The following is a 23,498-nucleotide window of genomic DNA, read 5'->3' as shown; positions in this document are numbered from 1 at the left end:
GAGAGACTACAATTCCCAGCATGCCTATCGAGCCAGTCGACCAGAGCTTGGGAAGAAGTGAGGCTGGGGTGGAGTCAATGCAGTGAAGTCATAAAGCCCCTGGGAGGGGGAGGGGATGGTAGAAGGGAGGGGAAAGTAGTAGGAGGAATAGGGGCGAGGGAAGGTAGTTGGTGCTGATGCAGGATGGCAGCGCCCGTAGGAACCTCTGCGATCTGAGAGGAGCAGAGAGTCTGGGTCCCCCTTTGGAGACGTCCCCTCCCTCACTTGCAGTAGCCTCCCCAGGCCTGCGGTACCAGAGGGGGAGGGAGAGGGGACTGGGGGAGAAGGGGCAGATTTGTAGCCTGGCCCGGGAGTAGGAGCAAGAGGGGTCGCATGCTTTGGATTTGCCCTGTTTGCATTCCTCGGGAGCTGCCAAGCCTGAAGAGTTCGCAATGACCTGCTAAAAAGTACACGCGCTGGACCCAGTCGGGCCGCACTGGGACGTGGCTCGGCTGCTGGCCGGGTTATTTCCCACCCCTCGCTCCAGTGACCCTCTGGTCCCCCTTACCCCACCCACCCCATCCCCCCTGCCAGCCCTTGCCCTCGCCCACAGCCGGCCGAGATGGCGGACCCCTCTGAATGCAGCATCAAAGTGATGTGCCGGTTCCGGCCTCTGAATGAAGCGGAGATCCTCCGAGGGGACAAATTCATCCCCAAATTTAAAGGAGACGAGACGGTGGTCATAGGGGTAAGTTTCTGTTGGATTTTTCCCTTTTCTTTCCTCTCGTCCCTCACTTCCCCCCTCCCCCAGACTGGAGATGCTCCTTCTGACATTCCTGCCCTGCAGTTTCTCGTGGCCCGGTGGAGGAGAAACAGGTCAACCCTGGGCCACCCGCAACCCACTCCCCCCCACCCCCCGCCAGCCTCATTGTTCCTTCCCAGGACCCCGGGGGCAGGTAGCAGGGCAGGGTTGGGAGGAATGGGGAGGGGGCCGGAGAGCTGCTCTCGCGGTCGCCATTGTTCCCCGCGTAGGGGTGGGGGGCGCTCAGGGGAAGCACAGCGGGGGCCAAAGCCGGACCCCATTGTTCCCCTGCCCAGCGCCAGCTGTATGGACCCTGTATACAAGTGTTGGAGGGGGATGGGCGGACCGGGATTTACTTGTCCTCTTCCTCCATCCCTTTTAAAAAATAAGTATTAGACACCACCACTGCCTCCCCAGTGCGCTTATTCTCGTGCAAGCATGTATGTATTAGTGAGCACTTCTGGGAGAAGAAAATAAAGGGACACAAATGTGTAGCGGATCTGAAATCCCAACCGCGGTGTAAAACGCGGCTCCCCTGCCGCCTTTCACCTTGATCACAGCAGGGCGAGAGGAGCAGCACTGAGGTAGTGCTTGCAGGCGCAGCCGGGAAGGTCAGGTGTCTCTCCCGCACTCCTCCCCTCGGTCAAGGGGTGGTCCCTCTGCTGCTAGGAGGCGGGGAAGGGAAAGGATGAGGGACGACAGTGCACGCTCCCCCTCCCTCACCCCTCCCGCCTTCTCTTCTTTCCCCCTTTTCTTTATTCCCAAAGCCCAGGGGTGTGCCCCGAGTGTAGAAGGGAAGGTTTCTACGGTGAGCCGTTAAAGAAAGGAGGCTAGAGGTGACGAGGGTGCAACCAACCTCCCTTCCCCACTGAAAAGTGCAGAAGTTACTTTTTGCTCCGAGTCCTTTCCTTTCTCCCCTCTCCAAATTAGATCTCTCACTCTTTCAAGAGTCCTGACTTCTGGGAGAAGGAGATGATGGTATGACTATTTTTGGTCCAAGGGATAAAAGAGAACCCGTTCTGCCATTTCCGTGTGCATCTTGCCTCTCCCTCCACCCCTCCCACACTGCTTGTTCCCCGGGTGTCTGATTCTGCTCCCTTTGTACTCATAGAGAAGGGACTGGAATTGATCGAACCTCCCTGTCCCCATTGACATGTTCTTGGCAGCTTTCTCTATTGCTGGTGCAGCTTCCCAGCATTGATTAAGCTGATGTCATCCCGATCACTGAGCATGCTCTGTCTCTCTGACTCTCCCTCCCCCCACCACACACACCGGTCTTTTTCCTCTCCCCACCCCCAAATTGCTGATGTATTTAGGTCAAATGATTGGCAGATAACAACAATGTGCCGAGGGGGCACAAGGAAGGTGGCTGTCATTGTCAGTCCCTTGGAACCAGAGGTGTGAATTTGAGATGGTGGCTATGTTGCTCCATCCCCTACAGAGATGATGGCTTTCTGTGCCGCAGCCCCAGCAAATAGGGCTGGGGATATCTTCATATATTTCTCACTTGTGGGATAGGCTCTATCTATACTTGCAGGAAGATGGAGACCGGGCTCCGACACGGGATAGAGTCTTGACTTCTGTCTCCTTTTATTCCCTTCCCCCTCTTTTCAAACTACTCATAAAACTGTGTGACCTTATTGGGAAATAATCTGTGGATGAACATTCTTTCTTAGAGCTTACCTGGTTTGGAGCAGGTCGGGGAAGATATTTTAGTCTCTGTTTATTTGCAGGGGAAAATAAATGCTTATCAAATATTTATTAAAATTGTTGAAGGAGAGATATTCTACAGTTATCCTTAGCTGCTGTGGTTTTTTAATATTCCTTTAGCAAGTTTCTACCTCTGCTACAAAATTGCTGTTGATGATGTTGTTTACAAAGTACCTTTCTTACTGCAATCCTATGAGAGCTAGGTAGTACAAATATTATTGTCCCCGTTTTAAATAAGAAGAAACTGACTTGCTGAGAAAATCAGTTACTTACCCATAGTCAAATAACTGGGGTCACAGTTGCTAATAACTCCGGTCTTCTTTCTACTAGACTGTGGAGAAGCAGCCTTGGAGTGGAAAGAGTAGCACCCTTAGAATCAGGAAAGTTCTGAGTATGTGTCCTCCCTTCAGGGTTCTCTAAGTGTGTGACTTTAGGCAATTCACATAACTTCTCTGAACCTTATTTTCCTCATCTGTAAAATGAGGACAATAACATAAACCCCCAGTACTTACCTCACAGGGGTTTTGTCTGGATCACATGAGATGATGTATGTAAAGTTATTTTATAAACCTTAAAGCATTGTTTAAATTATTATAAAACCATTCAGCCTTTGTGTAAAATGATGCAATGTACTCCAACTCATACCTCATCTGGACTCTTATCTACAATAGCCCAGGCAAGTGGGCATCCATTTTATGCTTGAAAATTTCCAGAGATGAGAAATTCACCTAGGCAGCTCATTTTCCTTTTGGACAGGTCTGATGGAATCAAAATCTTCCTTTTTGGGAGGTTAAGTTATTTTCCCAGGGTCTCACAGATAATATGTGGCAGAATCTAGATTCAAACTGAAGTCATGATTCCAAGCCCAGTGTTCTTTATGCAGCACAGCTATACACTATTCCCTCTATAATAAACAGTGAAATAATTAAGAATGGAGCTATGTTTCTTTATGAAACAGTTTGATCTTGGACTGAGGGTTAGCCACAAAAATTGTCAGACCCTTTCACTTAGGGTCAGATCACTCAATGGATCATTATGTGCTCATTAATGCAAACAGGTCAATCTGCATTAATATTAATAAGTCAGAAGTTACTCAGAATGGAGGGGATTGACAATTAGTGATAATAATCATTGAAATACATAAACTTGCAAAATGCTTTACATACATTATCTCATCTGATGCTTATGACAGTCCTGTAACAAAACCCTGTTAAGTCAGTTCGAACATGAGGAAACTGAGACTCAGAGTTGAAGTGACTTCCCCCAATTTGTAGTACATGATAAAGGAAGGATTGGAACCTAGATCTCTCTGAACCAAATTCCAGCTCTTATTATGTATTCTTTAAAGAGAACCTTATATCTGCTTTGTAAATAGTGGCGTTGGGAGAGGGAAGAACAGACAGCCCCTACAGAGGAAGAGGAGTATTTGAATAAACTTGGAATTCTTTACCTGGAATGGATTACTACACATCTTGGATAATGAGAAAGATTCAAGTCATCCTAGACCATCTTAATCAGAAAGTCTAAATTCTGGATTGTTTCATAACTGAAAACCAAGTCAACACACTTATTTTTTGACTATTATATGCAAGGTGCCACTAACTAGCAGTATGACCTTGGTTGGACAAGTCCCTTGTTTTTTCTGGGTCTCAGTTTTCCCATTTTTGAGGATTAGTGGGTTGGATTAGATAAGTCTCTAATGTTCCTTTCAGGCCCATATGAGTCTTTGGTTCTACTGTGCTGAACAATGTACAATAATAACCTGTCTAATACTGCTTTTTGAAAAAGACTGGCCCTCTGTAGACCAGAGTTTTGGTACTTATAAATTCTGGTCACTATTGACTGTACCTCTGCCAGTAAATACTTCATTGAAGGTGGGAGAAGGAGGGCAGGGTAGGAGGGTAAATCTTGTTGTCTTAAGGGTCAGGAAATGGCTTGTCAAACTGGAACCTTTCCCACAACTCAATTCATTTTGTTCAATTAAAGGAAATTAAAGTCCTGGCAGGCTGTAGACATACTTTATATGCTGAGTAGACCCATGAATTGCAGCTGAATTCCTTTAGAACTAGCAGACAACAACTCTGCATCTAAGCAGGCATGAGGAAAGGAAGCTTGTCTAGAGATTCACTCCTTTGTTTTTCTGGAGTGGTGACAGTGGCAGTGGAGTGTATATCTCAGGATGGCAGGGGGTGCAATGAGAAGGAAGAGAGGGATGATACAGGAGCTACCAAATAATGTTGGTTGTTACTAAGGAACAAAAGTGAGTAATTGAAATAGAGTTGAATGAGCAGTGCTCCAAATTCAGAACCCCAAGGGTTTTATCTATTTCTGTAATTGCATCACAAAGTTAAAGGGTTTTTTTCCCCTTCTTTTGTCTTCACGGAAGTATAGGCTAACAAATAGGATAGAAAGATTTTGCATATGTCATCTCTGCATTTCTCCCCTAAGGAAACATCCATTCTTCATAGAATTATAGGGCAAAGAACCCTAGATTATAAGTCAGGAAATATGGGTTGTACTTCTGAACATCCCATTGGCAGTATGATTCTGGGCATGTCATATTTATAGGACTGTTTTTCCACATCTGTAGGAAGGTGCTGGACAAATTATTTCTGCCTTAATTTCACGTCTTTTGTGAAGCCTTCTGTAAACTATGCATGTTACAGTATTTGGGATGCTGGACATGGAATCAGGAAGATGTGAGTTCAAATTCTGCCTTTGATATTTACTACTCATGTGATCCTAGGCAAGTTACTATCTATAAAATAAGAGTGTGGAATTTGATTACCTATCTTAAGATCACTTATAGCTCTAAATCTATGATCTTTTGATCCCAGGCCAAAGTGATCTCTCCCTCCTCTGAACTCCCCAAACTCTGTCTATACTGAACAACCTTTTAAAAATGTCCATACATTTTCTTTCTCCAATTAAAACTAAGTTGAAGGAAGGCAAAGACCCTACTTTCTCATATACCCATGTGCCTAATACAATGCTTTACAACTTAAGTGGGCTCTTAATAAAGTTTGCTTGTGGATTCCAGAAGTTTTCATCCTTTCATGGTTTTTTTTTATTAATCTTATAGATTTGTAACCTTCATTGGTCTAAATATTGGTTTTCTCTTCTGTAAAAGGAGGCAGTTGTATCAAAGGATCCAGCCTTAAAGACCCAAGACAGTATAAAACTTTTTATTGGGCCCATATTGTGAAAATGGGAACTTTGATAAAATTAACTTTGAAATGAAATGTTATTTGGCTTAGTAGGCCAGAATCATTAATAATTAATACTTAATCTATTCCCTTGCCCTTCACCTTTGCCCATTGAATTAAAAAAATGACTTGGAAAGATTTTTTTCCCAGCTTCTCTGAGTGCTAGGAAAGATAATAAAATTGGGAGTGAAGGGGGAGTAGAGAATGAAGAGAATGCTATTAGATATTTTGGAGGAGGAGAGGAGTTAACAATAAAACTTTAGTTTCTCTTAAGATATAAAATATTTGATCAAATTCAATTCCCTGAGTATTTAGCAATACAGTAATTGTTAAAAATGCTGCTGAATCATCTATTTACTTGAGATCCTAATTGCTGGCTCTTAAAACATCGTTTACTAGTGACAGCACATTGTCTTGTACTGTTCCTATCATAGGTCTTTGAAATAGATTTCTTGTGCTTTTAGTTCTTTCCAGTTGAGTGGGACAAGAGTTTATACTGCTTTCATTTGTCATTCTGAAATAGCTTAGCTTTGCAAAGACTATCTCTTTTGTTTTGTGGGAGAATGAGTCCAGGTCTGTGCAAGAGGCCAGTTCAAACTTCACCTATAACTAGCCTTATTTAATCTCTAGAGGTGGGACGGGGGGGGGGGGGGGGGGCATTTACTGGGAACATAGAAGTCAGTATGTGATAGCTTACATTAGTGGTGGAATGGGAAAGATAGAGTGGGGAAGGATAGTGGTCAGGTTTCAGAGCAAGTTGACATTCTGGTGAAGGTTTAACTCTTGGAAAAAGAAAAGAAAAATGTTAGATCTTACAACTATTTTCTAAGGGCTCTATTCTTGCTTAAAAGCTGTACATAATGTTTTAAGCAAAGATCTTTGAGGTGTTCTTTCGATCACCTTTTCTAAACGAGGACACATGTTCTAGCCAATTATAGTTTGATTCCTTTTTTCTAAGTATGCCTTTTGAAAGCCAAAATAGGAAGATAGTTGCATTCTGTCTCTGTCTTTCATGCACATACATAATATATATGTATACATATGTATATCTATATAAAAATTGCACATAGCTCTTCAATTCTGATTTGTGCTTCTCATTACCCTTGTTTTCACAACTGTCTTTGTCAACCCTAGTCTTTCTTATTTCCTTATCTTTTACTAACCTATATGAACCCTCCACTCCAACCAGATTGGTCTACTTACTGTTCTTTCCATAAATCATGTTCACATCTATTCCTGAGCCTTTGTCATGACTGAAGCAAGTGACTGTTTTATTCCACTTTTAATTCCTCACATGTAGACCTTGTGCATCAGTTACTAGATACTTTCTAAGTTGGTTGATTTTGATCTTTGCTGCAGGAAGCCAGATTTTCATGAACTTCTAATTATTGTATTCCCTAAAACATTTAAATTTCCTGAAATTTTCCTTCTGTTTCCAAATGTTTTTCTCTGTTGAGTTCTTCTTTGATTTTTAGAATGAGAAGTTCTCCATGCCTAGGTCTCTTTCCATTTAAAATAAAGAGAGAATATTTTTCTCCTAAGTCTGAATTACTTTTTAAAAACTTGAATAAACATCTATTGCCGAGTTTTCAGATTTCTTTCTCTTTTATCTCAGTTAAAATACCCCAAATTCTTCATTTCCTAATTTTAGAACTAGCTCTCCCTTATACTGAAACTCTGATTTTATCTCATTTTTTCCAAGTTTTCAAAGTAATCAGTCTCCTCCAGTTTCAGACTGTTGAGAGCACCTAAACATAATCCTTTTTTATTTTTCTTAAATAATAGAATCTGAGAGCTGAAAGGGACCTTCACAGGTCTTCTAGTCCAACCTTTCTAAAGGTTTAAAGGTATAAAGTCCCTCTACTCTATTCCTGACTCTAATCTCTGCTTGTAGATCTCCAGTGATGGGGAACTCACTGCCTCCCACAGACGGCTATTCTAATTGTGGATGGTTCTAATCGTTAGGAAGTTCTTCCTTTGTACTCCCTATAATTTCTGCCCATTGATCCTACTTCAGCTTTTTTGCATCCCAGAAGAATGTCTTAATTCTTATTCCACATGATGATACTTCAAATATATAAAGATAGTTATTGTTAAAGATTTTACAATTATTATTAATAATGATTATTATTAAAGATAGTTATTATTCCCTTTCTGTCCTTATCCTAAGTATTTTCTTCTCGAGGCTAAATATTCTCACTTCCTTTAATGAGAACAGATTTCATGAGGGGCATATAAGGAATCAAAGACACATTTTCTATTTCATAGTTCCTAGCTTTTGTGCAGAAATCATGGGGGACTTTCTCCCCATGAGCATTATATTTTATAAAGAGGGGAACTGGTGAAAGTTCCATGAAAAGATTTGGGAATACAGATTTCTGCAGTTCACTACTCATGAAAACCCTTTGCAAAAACTGATTGGAGAAGATGGTTTTATTTTGATAACAAATATAAAAATAAAGCATTGCATGATTAAAGCTATTTGACAAGTGTGTCCATTTAATGGCTTCTGTATGTAAGGTTGATCAGTTAATTTCCCAGAGATGACAAAGAAGACTTGTGGACTCAAGGTAGTTTTTTTCTCTCATTCTGTCAGTGTCAGGGTGTGGTTTATTCAGTTAGCCAACAGCATTTTTCTCCTCCCCCAATATCATCTCTACTTTTTGAAGTCCTACCTATCAATGTTTTCTTCTTCCATGGAGACTTCATTTATTGTGGGATAATGAACTAGAGCTTGAAGGACTTCAGACATTATCTGGACCAACTATCTCATTTTATAGATGAGGAAATCAAAGAAAAGATAGAAAGGTATATTTCATATAATGAAATAGTAGTAGTAGTAGTTATTTTTCTTCTTCCATGGAGACTTCATTTATTGTGGGATAGTGAACTAGAGCTTGAAGGACTTCAGACATTATCTGGACCAACTATCTCATTTTATAGATGAGGAAATCAGAGGGACATTTAATGACTTATCTAAGGCCACACATTATATGCTTCAGAGTCAGGATTTGAACCCAGGCCCTCTGATTTGGTGCCAGTGCTCTTGCTGCTGTGCTATACTTCCTCCTATCATTTCTTAATTCTTATGATACTTTGGCATTACTTATTCAGATGGCACTTACCGCATGCCATCTTGTATGTTAATTGCTTATATGCCTTCTCTTTCCCTACTAGATAATAAAATCTTTGAGAATAGTGGTCATGTCTTATACATCCAGCACCACACTGTGCACATAGTAAACACTTCAAGAATATTTGTTAAATTAAGAAAAGAACTACTGTACCCCTAAATGTTACAGATGTCTTTAATTTTTTACCTTATTTTTATTATTGTCCTTTGTTTTTAGATCACATTCATTTTCAAACATACCTCTCTTCCCTCACTATAGAGGTATTCTTCCTATCATAGATTTAAAAAAGAGAGGAAAAAAAACAGTTCAGCAAAACTAACCAATATATTAACTGTGTCAATTGTATTTGCAGTACCCCCACACCCATAGTTCCTCACTTCTGCAATGAAGGGAGGGAAGGTTCAAAAAGAGAGGAAAAAAAACAGTTCAGCAAAACCAACCAATATATTAACTGTGTCAATTGTATTTGCCGTACCTCCACACCCATAGTTCCTCATTTCTGCAATGAAGGGAGGGAAGGTTCATTTTCTCAACTCATCTTTGAGGCCAAGCTTGGTCATTAAAAATATACAGCATTCAGTTTTCCTTTTCCTTTTCTTTGCTTTTTTTCTATTTCCATTGTCATTGTGTATATTGTTTTCCTGGTACTGCTTACTTCACTTTCTACCAGTTTCTATAAGTCTTCCCTTGATTTTCTGAATTATTCATATTTGTCATTATGACAGCAATCTTTCATTACGTCCATGTACCACAATTGGTTTAGTCAATGTTTGGTTCAAATCAAATGTTTATTTCCCTCCCCTCCATTTTTTTTCAGTACTTTGCTTTCATAAAAAATACTGTTACATGTATTTTGGTATGCATGGGACCACTACAGCCTCCTGTCAGATGCCACCATCCCTGTATTCTGTATATGCTGGTAGTGGCTTAAAAAGGATGAGCACATCATGTATGACACTGCATATCCCTAAAGCCTTGTCTCTGTTGTTTACCCATGGCTGTCACTGGTATTTCTTGGGCTTCAGAGGCAGTGATTTAAAGGTGGCTGCCATCCTGAAACAGTGGCTTTGAGGCTTCTTCACCTTCTGCTTTCCTTCTCTTACCCTCCTACTATCCATTTAATAACTGGGAAGGGAGGGAAGAGTATTACCAACTTCTAAAAATTTAAGAAGTTATACCTAAATACATTTGAAGGAAAGCATTCACTCCCTTTTACATCAATAATGCAGAGATCTGTAGTATTGATGTGGCTTTTCCACTTTGGTGGTAAGCCTTTAGCAAATCCTAAAGTCTACCATTTGTCTCATTCAGTACCCTGCTGGTGGATGTAACTGCTAGAAGATGATCAAAAACTCAATCTCTCCTGAATAGCAGAGAGAGACAGAGATGAAGCATCTTAGTCAAAAGAGAAGACAGAATGAATGGTAGTTGGAAGCTCTTTATCTATTTTGTGTTAATGGTGAATGGCTCATATGTATGCTTTAGGGTAATGAACAGGGATAGAAATAACCATCTCTGAAAACTCCCTAGAGATAATTTTTTTCTTGCATCCTTCCTCCCCACTGCTCTACTGGCTACTGCATGCAAGGAGACAAATGTGAATATCGACCTTGAAACAAAGGGGAGGCTTTGCTGTGATAGATTCATCTAATGTGGTATGATTTGTTGCTGTAGAAACACATGCTGAGTGATCATTGCTAATCAAGATTCCTAACATGCCTCCTCTTGCAACAGTCACATCTCAGCTATCCCGCCCGATAACATAGAGCAGGTGCTGAGGATGTCTTCTAGAAAAGCTATATAAAGCACCTTAATGGCTTTTCCTGTTGCTGCTGCTTCAGTTGGCTTATGTAAATGTCAGGAATCTGGAACAATTGGTTTATATTCTGACCTGCTATCTTAGCATCACTCCATATTTGGTTGGTACTGTACTGATCGAAATGTAGCGTAGGTTGGCTTACCTACTACCTCCCTCAGTTTGTGTCACTTTCTACATAAGGTTTTTCCTAAACCTCAGCTGCTAGTGTCTTCTCCTCTAAATTATTGTTTACTTATGTATTTATGTTATACTTATGTATTTATTTTATATGTGTTTATGTATGCTTTGTATCCCCATTGCCTAACACAGTGCCTAGCAACATTGTGCTTAACGACAGTGCTTAATAGAGGTTAATTGATTGATTACATGCCACCCAAACACACACACACACACACACACACACACACACACACACACACAAACTCAGCAGAATTTCTTTTCTTGCTGTTTTGGTTCGGAGTTCTCTCTGTCTCCACCTTCCTTCCTTCTCTTCCTCTTCAGCTTGCTCCTTTCTGGAATTCAACATTCCTCCTCTTCCTCTCTGATCCCTTTCCCTTCTTGTGATCTTAGCTCAGAACCAGTCTGGGGTGGGGCCTGAGATGTTCAGATTCAATGCTCTCTTTCATCCTGTCCTCATCTAGCAGTACCCTCAGCCCCTCACCGATTTCCCTACCAAGGTTCAATCCTCCTATTGCTGTCAAGCTGCTGCTCTTCTGATCAAATAACTGGGAGATTCTGAATATGCCTTTCCTCTAAAATGCAGATAAATCTTTCTTTTGTCCTTTGTATAGCCAGTGGCCCCAATTCATATTTTGGTGCAGCTTTCTCAGTAACATTTAAAAAAGAAGAGGGTCAGCAAAGGGGAGAAGCCTTTTAACTTATTACCCCCACCCCCATCAGTTTGTGACTATTACTAGAATTAAAGAAAAACCCCACAAAACCTTAATCTCAGGTATATGAGAAGCTTCAAGTTTCCATTCTGTTCCAGCAGAAAAGAAAGCAATTGTATGATCTCTGAGGTCTGCAGGTAAAAAGAAAGAGTGTGATGGGAAGCCGGCCTAAGTATCTGGAGGTTGTAGCTCACCATCTCATTTTCCCTTCTTCATACTCTCATCTTCTCCTCTACTTTAGAGGCACCACTTAGTGGCTTAGAAAGTGAGCCCACCTGTCTGCTGGTTGGAAAGATATGGGAAATGGAAAAGGATTTCTCCTACTGCAGAGAAAAGAGGACATGATGTTCTTAGCTCCCAACCTACTTACCACCAAAGTTACTTAACATCTCTGGGCATTGGCTTCCTCTTTTGTTAAATGAGGAGTTTAGATGAGATAACCTCTAAGGATTATTCCAGCTCTAAATATATAATCCCATGAAGTTGGTACCTTTAATTACCCAGAGAGTAATGTTCTTGGAACCTGAGACACTTACTAGTGTGTAACCTGTGCAAATCACCTAACCTTTCACAACCTCAGTTTCCTCATATATAGAATGGGGATAATAAGAGCATCTACTTCATAGGATTATTGTGGAAGTTGAATGAGAGAATAGTATAAGCAATTTACAAACTTTAAAGTGCTAGATAAATGTAAGCTATTTTTGTTATTGTTATTATATATGGTGTTTAGGTTCTGAAATACTATTAGTAGAATACTTGAAGTACATTATGGGTCAAATGGGGCTTTTTTGGCTAGTCTGGGAACCCAATCACCACATTTAACATAGTTTCTATATGAAATGTATTGAGTCTCAAACAAATTGCTTCCTATTAAATATTTTGAATGTAGCCCTTCCCTGAGTTGCAAACCCATCTGTACTGTACTTCGAGATATTTCTGTGTAAGCTTATCATTTCATGTGCTCCAAAACCCCTTCCTGATATAAGGGCATACCTTTTCATTTGAAAATAAACCAGAAGAATTTATGAAAAAGACAGCAATTTCATGTAATACATGTCTTTAAAAGGACACATTCTTTTAATTCTCAAAGAGCAATATGTACCCTGCTTTTTTCTTCTTTTCTCTCAATCGACTTCTTTTTTTTTTAATCATTGGTTGAAAGTGAAGTGGAAGAAAGCTAATTAAAATGTTTTTTTCCCACAGTAGATCTTCTAAGGTTCTTGATTGTAGGGAGATAATGATGATGGTGATAATAATACTATCTTTTAAAACCTCATACCCATGAAGACTATTCTTATATTGATAGTTATTTAAGAGTGATTATTTTAAGACAAATAGTCTTTTCCTTCTGTTATTTTCTCTCATGCAGGCTAATACTCCTACTTACAGGTCTCAGTCTGTCTCATGAGTAAAAAGCAGGCTACTCTATTCTCTGAGGAAGTGAGGTGTGAGTTTCTCCCAGTGTTGTGTGTCTGACACCTAATACTTCTAAGTACATTTATTTTCTCCCTTGAACTTGAATATATAGCTTCTAATTCTTATATTGAAAGCCTGGGCCATTCTTTGAGATGACCATTTATGTAGTGTTTGTAAAAAGTAGAATTTGGGAGGGAAATGTATACTCTGTTAATGAAATCAAGTTCCTTTTACAATTAAGGAAAACAACCTACTAATTATCAGTTGAAGTATTTAAAAAAAAACCCACCCCCAGATGTAATGCTGTCTTAGAATAATAAATTACACTTGGAGGCTAATGTTTTTACTTAATTGCCTCTTAATATGGTTTTTTTCTACAGAATAGTTTGGTAGAAATGAAGGGTTTTTCTTCTTTCCTTTTTTCCTTTGCTCCTTTCTTCCTTTCCTTATCCTTTCTTATTTTGGAGGATATATTAATCTAAGGACATTTCCTGACTCAAAAAACAGGAGATTTTATTATTTTAAATTTTAAATACTGGTTTTCTTAAGCCTATTTAATAACACAGAAACAACAAACTATAAAAATAAAAATTCCCAAGTGGTATATAATATATGTCGATGGGAAACTGCAGATAAAAATACATCTTTAATACGGCATAAAAGGTATCATTTCATAGAGAAGCATCCTTACGTTTTTTATAACTTCAGATTCCCCCCAATATTTAGATGATGTCATTTAATTGTGGCCTTTGCATTTGTTTAGTTAGCATTTGTTAAATACCTATTATGAATAAGACGTTGCCAAATGCATACTCTAAGGGTGACATGTATGTTAATGAGATAGAGCTCTCTTGACTTAGAGGAATTCATAATCCAGGTTTGACTGGCAAATGTACAAATAATTGTAATACAAGTCAGAATATACATTTCATAAAAGAAGAACAAACAAAGACTTCAGAGGAAGTAGAGACCAAACCTAATGTGTTGGGGTGAGAACAAGAGAAGGATGGGGGTGGGGCAAGGGAAAAAAGATTAGAAGATATCCAAGTTTTTAGTAAGCTTGCAAAAACAATAAGCATTTACAACTTCAGCCTTTTGTTGCAGTTAAAAAAATGTTGTGAATTTCACAGTATGTTAAGATTTAAAGGAACAAGATAACCTGGTCTGGGTCTGTGATTGAGAGCATCCACGGGCGCTCCCTCTCTGGACCTTGCCCTCCACTCCCTAGTTATCCCCACAAGATTCCTACTGAGAACTGCTAGGCGAAAGGACCCCATATGAGCTAAGTGCAATCAAATCCAAGCAATTTGCAGCATCAAATTAGTGATTTATTTGAAGTAGGTGACATTCATAGCACTGAAAAGTGACGAACATGTTGTCTTTCGAAAATGTCCCTGTGCCTTCTCTACTGTCTGATTTTTCTCTGAAAGGCTACAAATCGATAAATTCTAAAAGCAGGTCTTTGACTGAAGGCCTTCCATCTTTTCTTTAGGTCTTGCTCCTTCTGTCTAGCATTTGCTGGCTCCTTGGTAAGACCAGGCTGGGCTATGTTGTAACTGTGTCCCCATGCTGTTTTTAATTTCAAGGCAAGAAACTCCTTGGTGATTGCAAATCTGCTGCTTACCTTCTGTTGCCATCTTTCTGCTAATGCAAGGTGAATGACTAACCTCTTCTACTGGAAATGGATTCTGTCTCAATGCCTGGACATCATAATGAGGTTTCTTCCACTCTGCAGAATAAAAGTATTCCATTAAATTGGATACTGCAGTGGAGGACTGCAGCTTTGTTTTTGAAATCCAAGGAAACCAACTGCTTTGCTGCTGAAAACAGGTTGCTGCTATTCTTTGTCTTGGGAGGAGGGATTTCTCTTTTGGAAAGCCTGCCTTCTCAGTGGAGGTGGAAGGTCTTTATTTTGGGAGGAGGTTCTGTGTCTGAGTTCTCATTTCTATTCCCCTCCCTTTCCCCTTACCCTCCGCACCTTGGCCGTGTTTTTTGCTACCTTTGTGGGCAGTGAATTGATGTTAATTTTTTAAAATTTTAATATCTTTTGTTTTTGCATCATGTTTATTTCTGAATATATTCCTTCCTCCTTCCCTTCTCAGACAGTCATTCCTTCTAACAAAGACTAAAAAAAAAGGAGAGAGGGGGAAAATGGGGAAAACAGCAGTTCAGCAAAACTAAGCAACACATGAAATCAAGTCTACTAACATAGGCAATGTCCCCCACTTCTGCAAAGATGGGATCAAGGCACATTTTCTCTTTTTTTCTTTGAGACCAAACTTGGTCATTATAACTATGAAGCTTTTTGTTTTGTTTTGTTTTTGTTTTGATTCTTTTCCCCTTATATTGTTATAATCATAATATATATTGTTTCCCTGGTTTGATTAGTTAACATCAATTCATATAATTTTCCATTACTTCTTCGTCTTCAATATAATCATCATTTCTAGTGGTTTAGTAATATTCCATTACATTCCTGGACCAGGATATATGTAGTCATTTCCTAATCATTATGCCTGTCAGTGATCTGATTTTTTAAAAAAAAGTTTGTGTTGATTTTTTTTTTGTTTTTATGTAACCTGATTTTTCTCTTGTATTTCTGCCCCTCCTAAATAGCCACCCTTTGTAGCAAAGAATTTATTAAAAATGGGGAAGTAAAAGGAAAAATCCAGCACAACCAAGCAATACATCAAAATAATCTGGCATTGTATGTAATGTTCAAAGTCATTGCCTCTCCCCCATTCCTGAGTGAAATGAACAAAATGATTTTTGAAAGGAAAAAAAAAAAGATTAGTCATTTGGGTAGATAACTTGTAGACTAGGAACAGAACTGGCCTAGGATTCATCTTCATATTTCTTGGTGTATTGTTTTCTTTTATTTTCTGCCTTTTTCCTCCAGTTTATGTGATCTTTGGCTAATTGGTTAACTTCTTTGTAATCTAATTTATCAGTTGCATAGGGGTGTTGTTTCTTCTTGTGTGTATAGATGCTGGCTGGTGGGTGGTGATGTTTCCATGGACACCATATGGAAGGCACAGCATAGGGTTGGATTTGAAGAGGGAGGTGGAGCTCACATCACATCCACAGACAGGGACTGTTAATTGCCCTCCTTATGAATCTAGCAGGGAATGTTTGTTCAGGTGATCTTATGTCGCATCCCCAAGCAGTATTATGCCACACAAAGGTGGTGACATAATTAGGATATAGTGGCTGGATTGAGAGGCCAGAGAGCTGAACTCTCCATCTAATTCTACCACTGACTTACTTGGGAAGGGAAGTTGCTTCACATTTCTTGGCCTTGATTATCTCATCTGTAAAATGAGTAAGTTAGCCTAGGTGACTTCTAAGATCCCTTCTAGATCTAATATTCCATGATTCTAATCACTTTTGATTTATTTCATTAGGTAAAGTATTCATCATCACCACACCTATGCTTCCCCCATCCATTCATTCCTATTGCCCCCTTCTCCAATTCTCCTGGTCCCAAATATAGAAAGTCTCTTTACAGTCTTATTATCTCATTGCTGTCTTTATTATCTCATCGTCTCATTGTCTAAACCTATGATTTCATTAGTATTGAAAATTCCTCCTAATATGGAAACTCTGTTTAGCCATATAGAATAAAAGTGTATTTAGAACGCAGTATTTGAGATCTACCTGGGGATTCTGTCCAGGTAACACAATCAGTGGGTGTCAGAGGTAGTAAATGAACTCAAGTTTTCCACAGTCCATAGCCATACCTCTGTCTGTGCCAGGTTGCCTCCCCATATCTTAGTACTGATAGGTTTTTTTTTGGTTTGCTTTTCTATTAAACACATTTTGTTTTGCCACTGCCTTAGGGTATAACCTTGGATACCCTGTTTTACTCAGCTGGTTTGTAAAATGAGGGGGCTAGGGCAAGGGGATATTCTTGCTGGGATACATACCATGTTTATGCTGAGTAATAATAAGAGTTGGAAACATTTTACTACAGGGAATTCTAATTAGGGATGAGTTCCCTTCACAAAGCAGGCCAGGAAGCTTCCCAGAATGCTACCTCATTAGGCATCTTTTCCAGAAGTGGTAGATCATTGTTCCAACCTTCTTTGCTCTCCTTTTTCCATTTCTAATTCCCAGAAAAGGTGCAAAAATTAGAGATTACCCAACAGGGCACAAGATACACGTTCAGTTCCTCTCTGAGAAGGTCTAGTTCTGTTCCCAGATACAAGATAATATAGTACAGGAATTATTTCTTCCTGCTTTTATGGTGGAAGGAGGGAGGAAGAGGGGCTATATGACATATTCCATAAATCAGCAAGTTCTGTAATCCTGGATAATGCCTACCAATGGGCCCAAGGCAGAGAAACAGGGAAAAGGGACATAAAAAAAGGAAAGAGGGAAGGAGGGAGGGAGGGGAGAGAAAGAAAGAGAGAGAGAGAGAGAGAGAGAGGAGAGAGAGAGAGAGAGAGAGCGAGAGAGAGCTGTTGTCATGGTAGAACTGACAAGACTTAGCAACTGATGGCATATGTGGGTAAGGGAGAGGAAGAATAACTTTAAGGTTGTGGACCTGAGCAAGTAGAAGAATGGTTAAAAAACAAAACAAAACATTATGATTATAGCTTGGGTAAAAAAACTGAGCAGTAACACAATGGTACAATCTACAGAGTTCCAGAAGTTTTTACTGTTCTGAATACACTGCTGTATAGACCTTCTAAGATTATTGATATACTTCCATGTTCTCAGAATCCTTCTGCTACTGTATGTCCATCAGTGAAGTAGGAACTGTCATACACAATAGAATTATATGACGATGACGCTAATTATTTATCTATCTATCCATCTAATTATTTGTTATTTATTTGCCAGAGCTCTGATTTCATTGGGAAGGAGCTCTTGGTGAAGAATTTCCTTTACCAATGCAGACAAGTACATTCTTTGCAACTTACGGTTTTAGCAAGTTTTACTATCAATCAACAATCAACCAACAAATATTTACTAAGAATCTACTATGTGCCAGACACTGTGCTAAGCTCTGGGGACAAGGACAAAGGTGAAATTGTGTTTGTCTTCATGGAGCTTCATGTAAATGGAAGAGATGACAAATGCATATTTATAGATGTATACAAAACACATACAAATAGCTCCAAGGTAACCTTAAGAGAGCAATGCACTGGTAGCTGAGAAGACAAGGAAAGGCCTTCTGGAGAAGGTAGCATTTGAGTTGAAGATTGAAGGAAACTAGGGACTCCGAGAGGTAGAAGTGAGGAAGGAGAGCATTTCTGGCATAGAGCACAGCTAAGGCAAAGGCATGGAGATGGGAAACAAAGCTAATATAATAAAGTATAAAAATGTATGTTTCAGACACTTGGAGAACAAGAAAGTATATAATAAAATGTTAATTGTGAGATGAAGACAATAAATGCAAATGGTATTAAGAGAAGGGAGAATCAGTATGAGGTCACATCATTAATGAGGGGCATGGACTACTTATAATCTCTGAGATCCCTTTCAGATAGAAATCAGTATGATTCTAAATTACCTCTGAGTTTCAAGTTCCTTATCTGTACATGAGGATCATAGACTTCAGAACATCTTGGCACTATAAGGTTCCTCCTAATTTTGCAGATTATGCTAACACCTGTCTTGTTCTACCACGTGGGATTATTGTAGGACTCAAATGAATTAGTGTTCATGAAAGTATTTTGTAGACTGTACAACACTCTACAACTAGAAGTTATTATTAAGAAGTAAGGAAGCTGGCCTGAGTGGAATGAAGGAAATAAGGCTGGATAGATAGGGAAGGCTTTGGTCCAGAGGGCACTGCAAGTTAGCTAGAGGAAATTAAACACTCTTAAGTAGGCTCATTATTCAGTATCCTTGGCATTTTCAGGAATACTCTGGCTTAAACATTTCTCCATCAGTATGTTCTTTTGTGGCTCAACCAGCAACACTTTTTTTTTCATGTTATTGATATATCATCTCCCAGGAAGACTGTGATAGCTGGATTCTTTTCACAGTTTGGTAGCTAGTTGTGCTATGCAACAAAGCTCCGACATCAATCACCCCAAATGAGTTCTACTCACTGCTGTGAGCCAAAGACTTCAAAATCATAAGTATTAGGATAGCAAATCTTTTATATTCCGTGTAGAGAATAGTGTAGAGATAATGCTATATACATGGATTACAAATTTTCAAGGAATTAGCATAGGATAATACTCTCAACACTGAAGCTACACTGAAGAATTTAACCTTTTCTTTTATCCAGAAGTCCCTTGAAAGAGCTTTATTATATGTAAATAAGCCCTTTATCTTTGGTATCCCATGCCTATGAAAAAGCATTTGATAAAAAAACAAAAACAAAAACCAGAAACTCTATGCTTATTGATCCTGATGTTTTTGGGGTGGGGGGAGGAAATAACTCTAGATTTAAAAAAAATTTTTTTTGTTTGTTTTTTGAGTGAGGCTGGACCTGTGATTTCTTCAGAGCAGGTTACTCTTGGTAGGAGAATTCCAAACATGGATGCAGATAAGCAACCTGTTTGTAACTTGTCTTTGAGAGTTGTCTGAGGAACACTGAGATTAAATGATTTTGTCCATGGTCACAAGGCTAATATGTATCAAAGGCAAGACTTTGAGCCCAGTTTTTCCTGATTCTGAGGCAGGCCCTCTATTCACTCTGTCACACTACTTCTCCATACATCTTGCCCAAATCTGTTTTATATAGTACTAAAAACACTCATTTGGGGACACAGAAATCATAGGCAGGATTAAAAAATTTTTTTTTTACTTTTATCTGCAGAAAAATTCAGTTTCCTGCTCTAGAATTGAAGGTAAAAGATAGAGTAAGATTTTTACCTTGAATCTCAAAAAGTATAGTTTTCTAGGAAAACTTCCCCATTCTGTAAATTTTTAGGATACAATTACTAGAGATTCATTTCACCATATTATAGACCCCCCAAAAAAATCCAGTTAAATATAAGTTCCACTTGGCAGAATGTTAGGTAGCAGAGATATTACTCTACTTTCTTTACTAAGTAATTAGGATAGTGGAGTTGACACTGGATGGTCCAATGATAATGGCCCCACTTTCATTAGTGATGTTTCTTCTCAGGTCACTAAGTTCATTAATGGTCTCACTTTTATGACATAGATATATAGCAGTCTCCTTGATGTTAAAATAAAAAAAAATCATTAGTTCTGACAGATCTGATGGATAAAACTCATGCAAAAAGATTCTCTCTGCTCATATCTCAGAAGGGATGGACCTAACTTTTGCCTGGACCAAAGTTTAAAAATAAAAGGTTTTCTTTTCCTCCTTTGATTTCCTCCCTTTTTCCTGCATTGGTCTTTAATTGAAAAGTAGTAGGATCATAGTTTGAGACCACTGAGTTGAGACCCCTACATTTTCCGTATAAAGGAAGTGAGTCCCAGAGACTTTAAATGACTTGCCCAGGGTCACTCAGCTGAGTAGAGGCTGAAGAATGATTTGGGTAGAGGACTTCCTGACTCCCAGACAGTTTTCTGTTAATTATTATACTTTCCTGCCTCACTTCCATCATTTCTTTGACATTAGCCTTGCATGTATAGCTAAAGCAGCATGTTAAATGACTTGCTAGTCTTTGTGTGATGCCATTGCATGCACAGTCCTTATCTTATTCTAATCCTTATAAAATAAATTAGTTGACTGCTAAGCTATGTGGATCTTGTTAAAGGAGACATGTTTTAAGATCTTTTTTAAAAATAATGTATTTGTAATGCTTTTCTGCATAAATATGTCTGATGGAGAACCTGCTTTCTTCTGCTTGATTTGGGAGTCCAGCTGCACATTTAACATATTTAACATATAAGGTGTCACAGGTGTCCCTGGCTTATGTTTAGTAGCAATTTTTCTTTCTGCTTACCAGGTGTTTACATGCTGATAGACATCCGGCTTTGAAAGAGTTCATAGAAAGGAAGAACTTTCCCCCCTTCGTTCAAAGCATATGGGAGGCAAAATAATTTCTTTTTGACTTTCTTTCTTTTTGGTGCTGGGGAGGAGAGTGAGGGGCAAAATTATCAAAGTATAGATTGTATACCATGACAACAAATAACTCTGCATATGGAATACTTTAAGAGACCTGTGATTTCATCGGTGTGAGGACTCCCCCTGCCTATGCAGATAGTTACCACTCTGTGCCTAAATATTTTATGAGGGGCTCGGGCCAACATTCACCATAGAATCATAGATTTAGAGTTGGAACAAGGCCCCAGAGGCTGCCTAGCCTCTGGCTACTAGATGGAAAGGACCTCTTTCCAACTCTAAATCTCTGAACGTAGGATTTTTCATTTGTCTCTATTACATTTCATTGTGTCAGATTCAGCTCACTGATCTAGAATCTTTTTAGATTCTGATTCTGAGGTCAAAAAAAGTTATCTATATCTCTTCCAGGTATATAGCCACACACATATTCATACATACATATATTTGTATATGAAGGAGAAGTGGAAGAAATAAGCATTTATATGGTGCCTATGCCTATTATATACCAGGCACTGTGCTTAATGCTTTTTTGGGGGGGCAGATTTGATTTCATTTGATCCTCATAATAACCCTTGGAGGTAAGTACCACTATTATCTCCATTTTACAGTTGAGGAAACTGAGACAAACAGAAATTAAGTGACTTCTCCATGATCATCCAAATTTGAACTCAGGTCTTTGTATTCTAAAGGTTGTTCTCATTGGTGAGAAAATGCCTTGCAGTAACAGTTGAGTAGCTCTGTCTTCTCTCCTTTATCCTTACTCCGTTACTCTGAGCACTAGATTCTTCTTTAGTCTTCCTCTTATCCCTGATATAGGTTTTCTTTTTAAAGTCTCTTTGTTGTCCTTGGAATTCCTTGCCAGTCTTAGTTCATTCTACCTCTCAACATTCATAACCTTTTTTTTTTTTAATGGGCTCATGCCACTCTTTTGTATTTGTTCTCAATGACCTTGCTTCCATCACCTGTATGTCTTAAACAAATTAAAATTCAGTAAGTCACATCCTACAAAGTCTCATTCATACCTCTGAAATGAGTTCCCTGTGCTTATTGGGTCTATTGGTCAATGTATTTGGTCTCTTTGGATGATGACTTGTTGAGGTCTAGATCCCTGGGGATAGACAGACAGTATGCTAGGAAGGCTTAGCATTCTTGCAGCTGTCACCAATCATTAATTATCCGTTGGCTCTGAAAGAGCATCAAGACATTCTCTTGATGCTGTTGATGGCATGTTGACATGGTCGCATTAGATCTGGTCCCTGGGTGAGTTTATAACCGGGTGAGGTGGTTGAGTGCATGAACAGTGTAGAGGGGGAGTACAAGATGAGAGAGACTGGGCACAATATAGTGGTTGCAGAATAGGAGCAGTTTGGTGTAGTGGATAGTGCTAGACCTGAAATCAGGAGGAGTAGTTCAAATTTCTGGTCTGCCATTACTAACCACATAAGTACTTCTTTGGATTTCAGTTTCCTAATCTGTAGAATTTGAGGGTTGGGTTAGGTGACCTCTAAGAAATCTTCCAATTCCAAATCTGTAGTCTTATGGATATGAAAGAGTAAAGGGGCGGGCAGAGGGATCTCTAAGTGTAGACTTTCAGAGCTAATTCTGTGTCATGAATGAATTGGTCTTCAATTGTAAGTACATAGGGGCAATTTAGGGCCAGGCAGAACTAGGTATCCCCCCTCTAGGTAACTCTCTGGAGAAGTTAAGTGATTTGGGGTATTAGTGCTGATCCCCAAAGATTAATCCCAATTATGGTGGTTGTTGGATTTGTACATCTCAGTGGCATAGTTCTAAGCCTCTGGCATCTCTGTATGAAAAAAGACTGTTTTGGGAGAAAGTAACAGATGCCAAGTGAGAGCAGAATTAGTGGCAAGAGGTAAGGTGCTTATGAGTTTACGTCAGTAGTGAGTCCCTTTTACAGCTCTCTTTTTTCTGTCTTATCAGAAAAATTTGTGTTTGTGTCTTCAGAATTTTATTCCTGAGAGCATTCTATTCCTCTTTGTTTGACTTCCCTTGTAGAATTTTGGGACATGGGATCCTACCGCTCCTTTCTCTTAACTCTTTGGCATCTCTCCCTAAATTTGGGTTTTACTTCTGGCTTTCCCCTCCCTATCTGTCATGAATTCTAAGATGGTCACTCACTTCCTCTCAAGGTTTTCATCATAGTTCCTCCTTATTGTTTTGGATCTGGTTAAGGATGACAGTTTTCCTCAGTACTCTCTTCACCTTCTTAAGAAATGAAATTAGTATTTAAACAAGTCAAAAATACTAAAAAAAAGTCAAAGCTGTTTTGCTTTTAGAAGCAAATGACCAGATTGTTTAAGCACCTCTTCAGTCCTCTGCCAGGCCAGTTTTGTGCTCTGTTTCTGGAACTCACCATCTAGTTCCTCCTTCTGGTTGTGTCATATGTAGTATTTTTCACTGATCCTTACCCAAATGCTCTTCATAATGCTTCCCTCTCCCAGTTTGTGGACATTCTCAATGGTGAGCATATCTTCTTGACAATGATGCACCACTATCCCTTTTATAAAATCTGTTCC

The 23,498-nt window shown here is 39.3% G+C and overlaps 1 protein-coding gene across 1 annotated transcript in view; it reads left to right on the top strand.

The window, feature by feature from the left end:
• Positions 1–601: 601 nt before the first annotated feature.
• The window catches only part of KIF5C (kinesin family member 5C), a 206,568-nt gene continuing 183,671 nt past the window's right edge, over positions 602–23,498 (top strand). The window contains exon 1 of the mRNA XM_027835641.1: positions 602–727. Within this exon, the coding sequence (XP_027691442.1) occupies positions 602–727 (126 nt within the window). The remainder of the gene's footprint in view (positions 728–23,498) is intronic.

This window comes from Vombatus ursinus, unplaced genomic scaffold (assembly GCF_900497805.2).
Source record: "Vombatus ursinus unplaced genomic scaffold, bare-nosed wombat genome assembly UNPS02014816.1, whole genome shotgun sequence".
Taxonomy (NCBI): domain Eukaryota; kingdom Metazoa; phylum Chordata; class Mammalia; order Diprotodontia; family Vombatidae; genus Vombatus; species Vombatus ursinus.
Note: the sequence above shows the minus strand (reverse complement) of the source record. Positions and strands in the feature narration are given on the sequence as shown.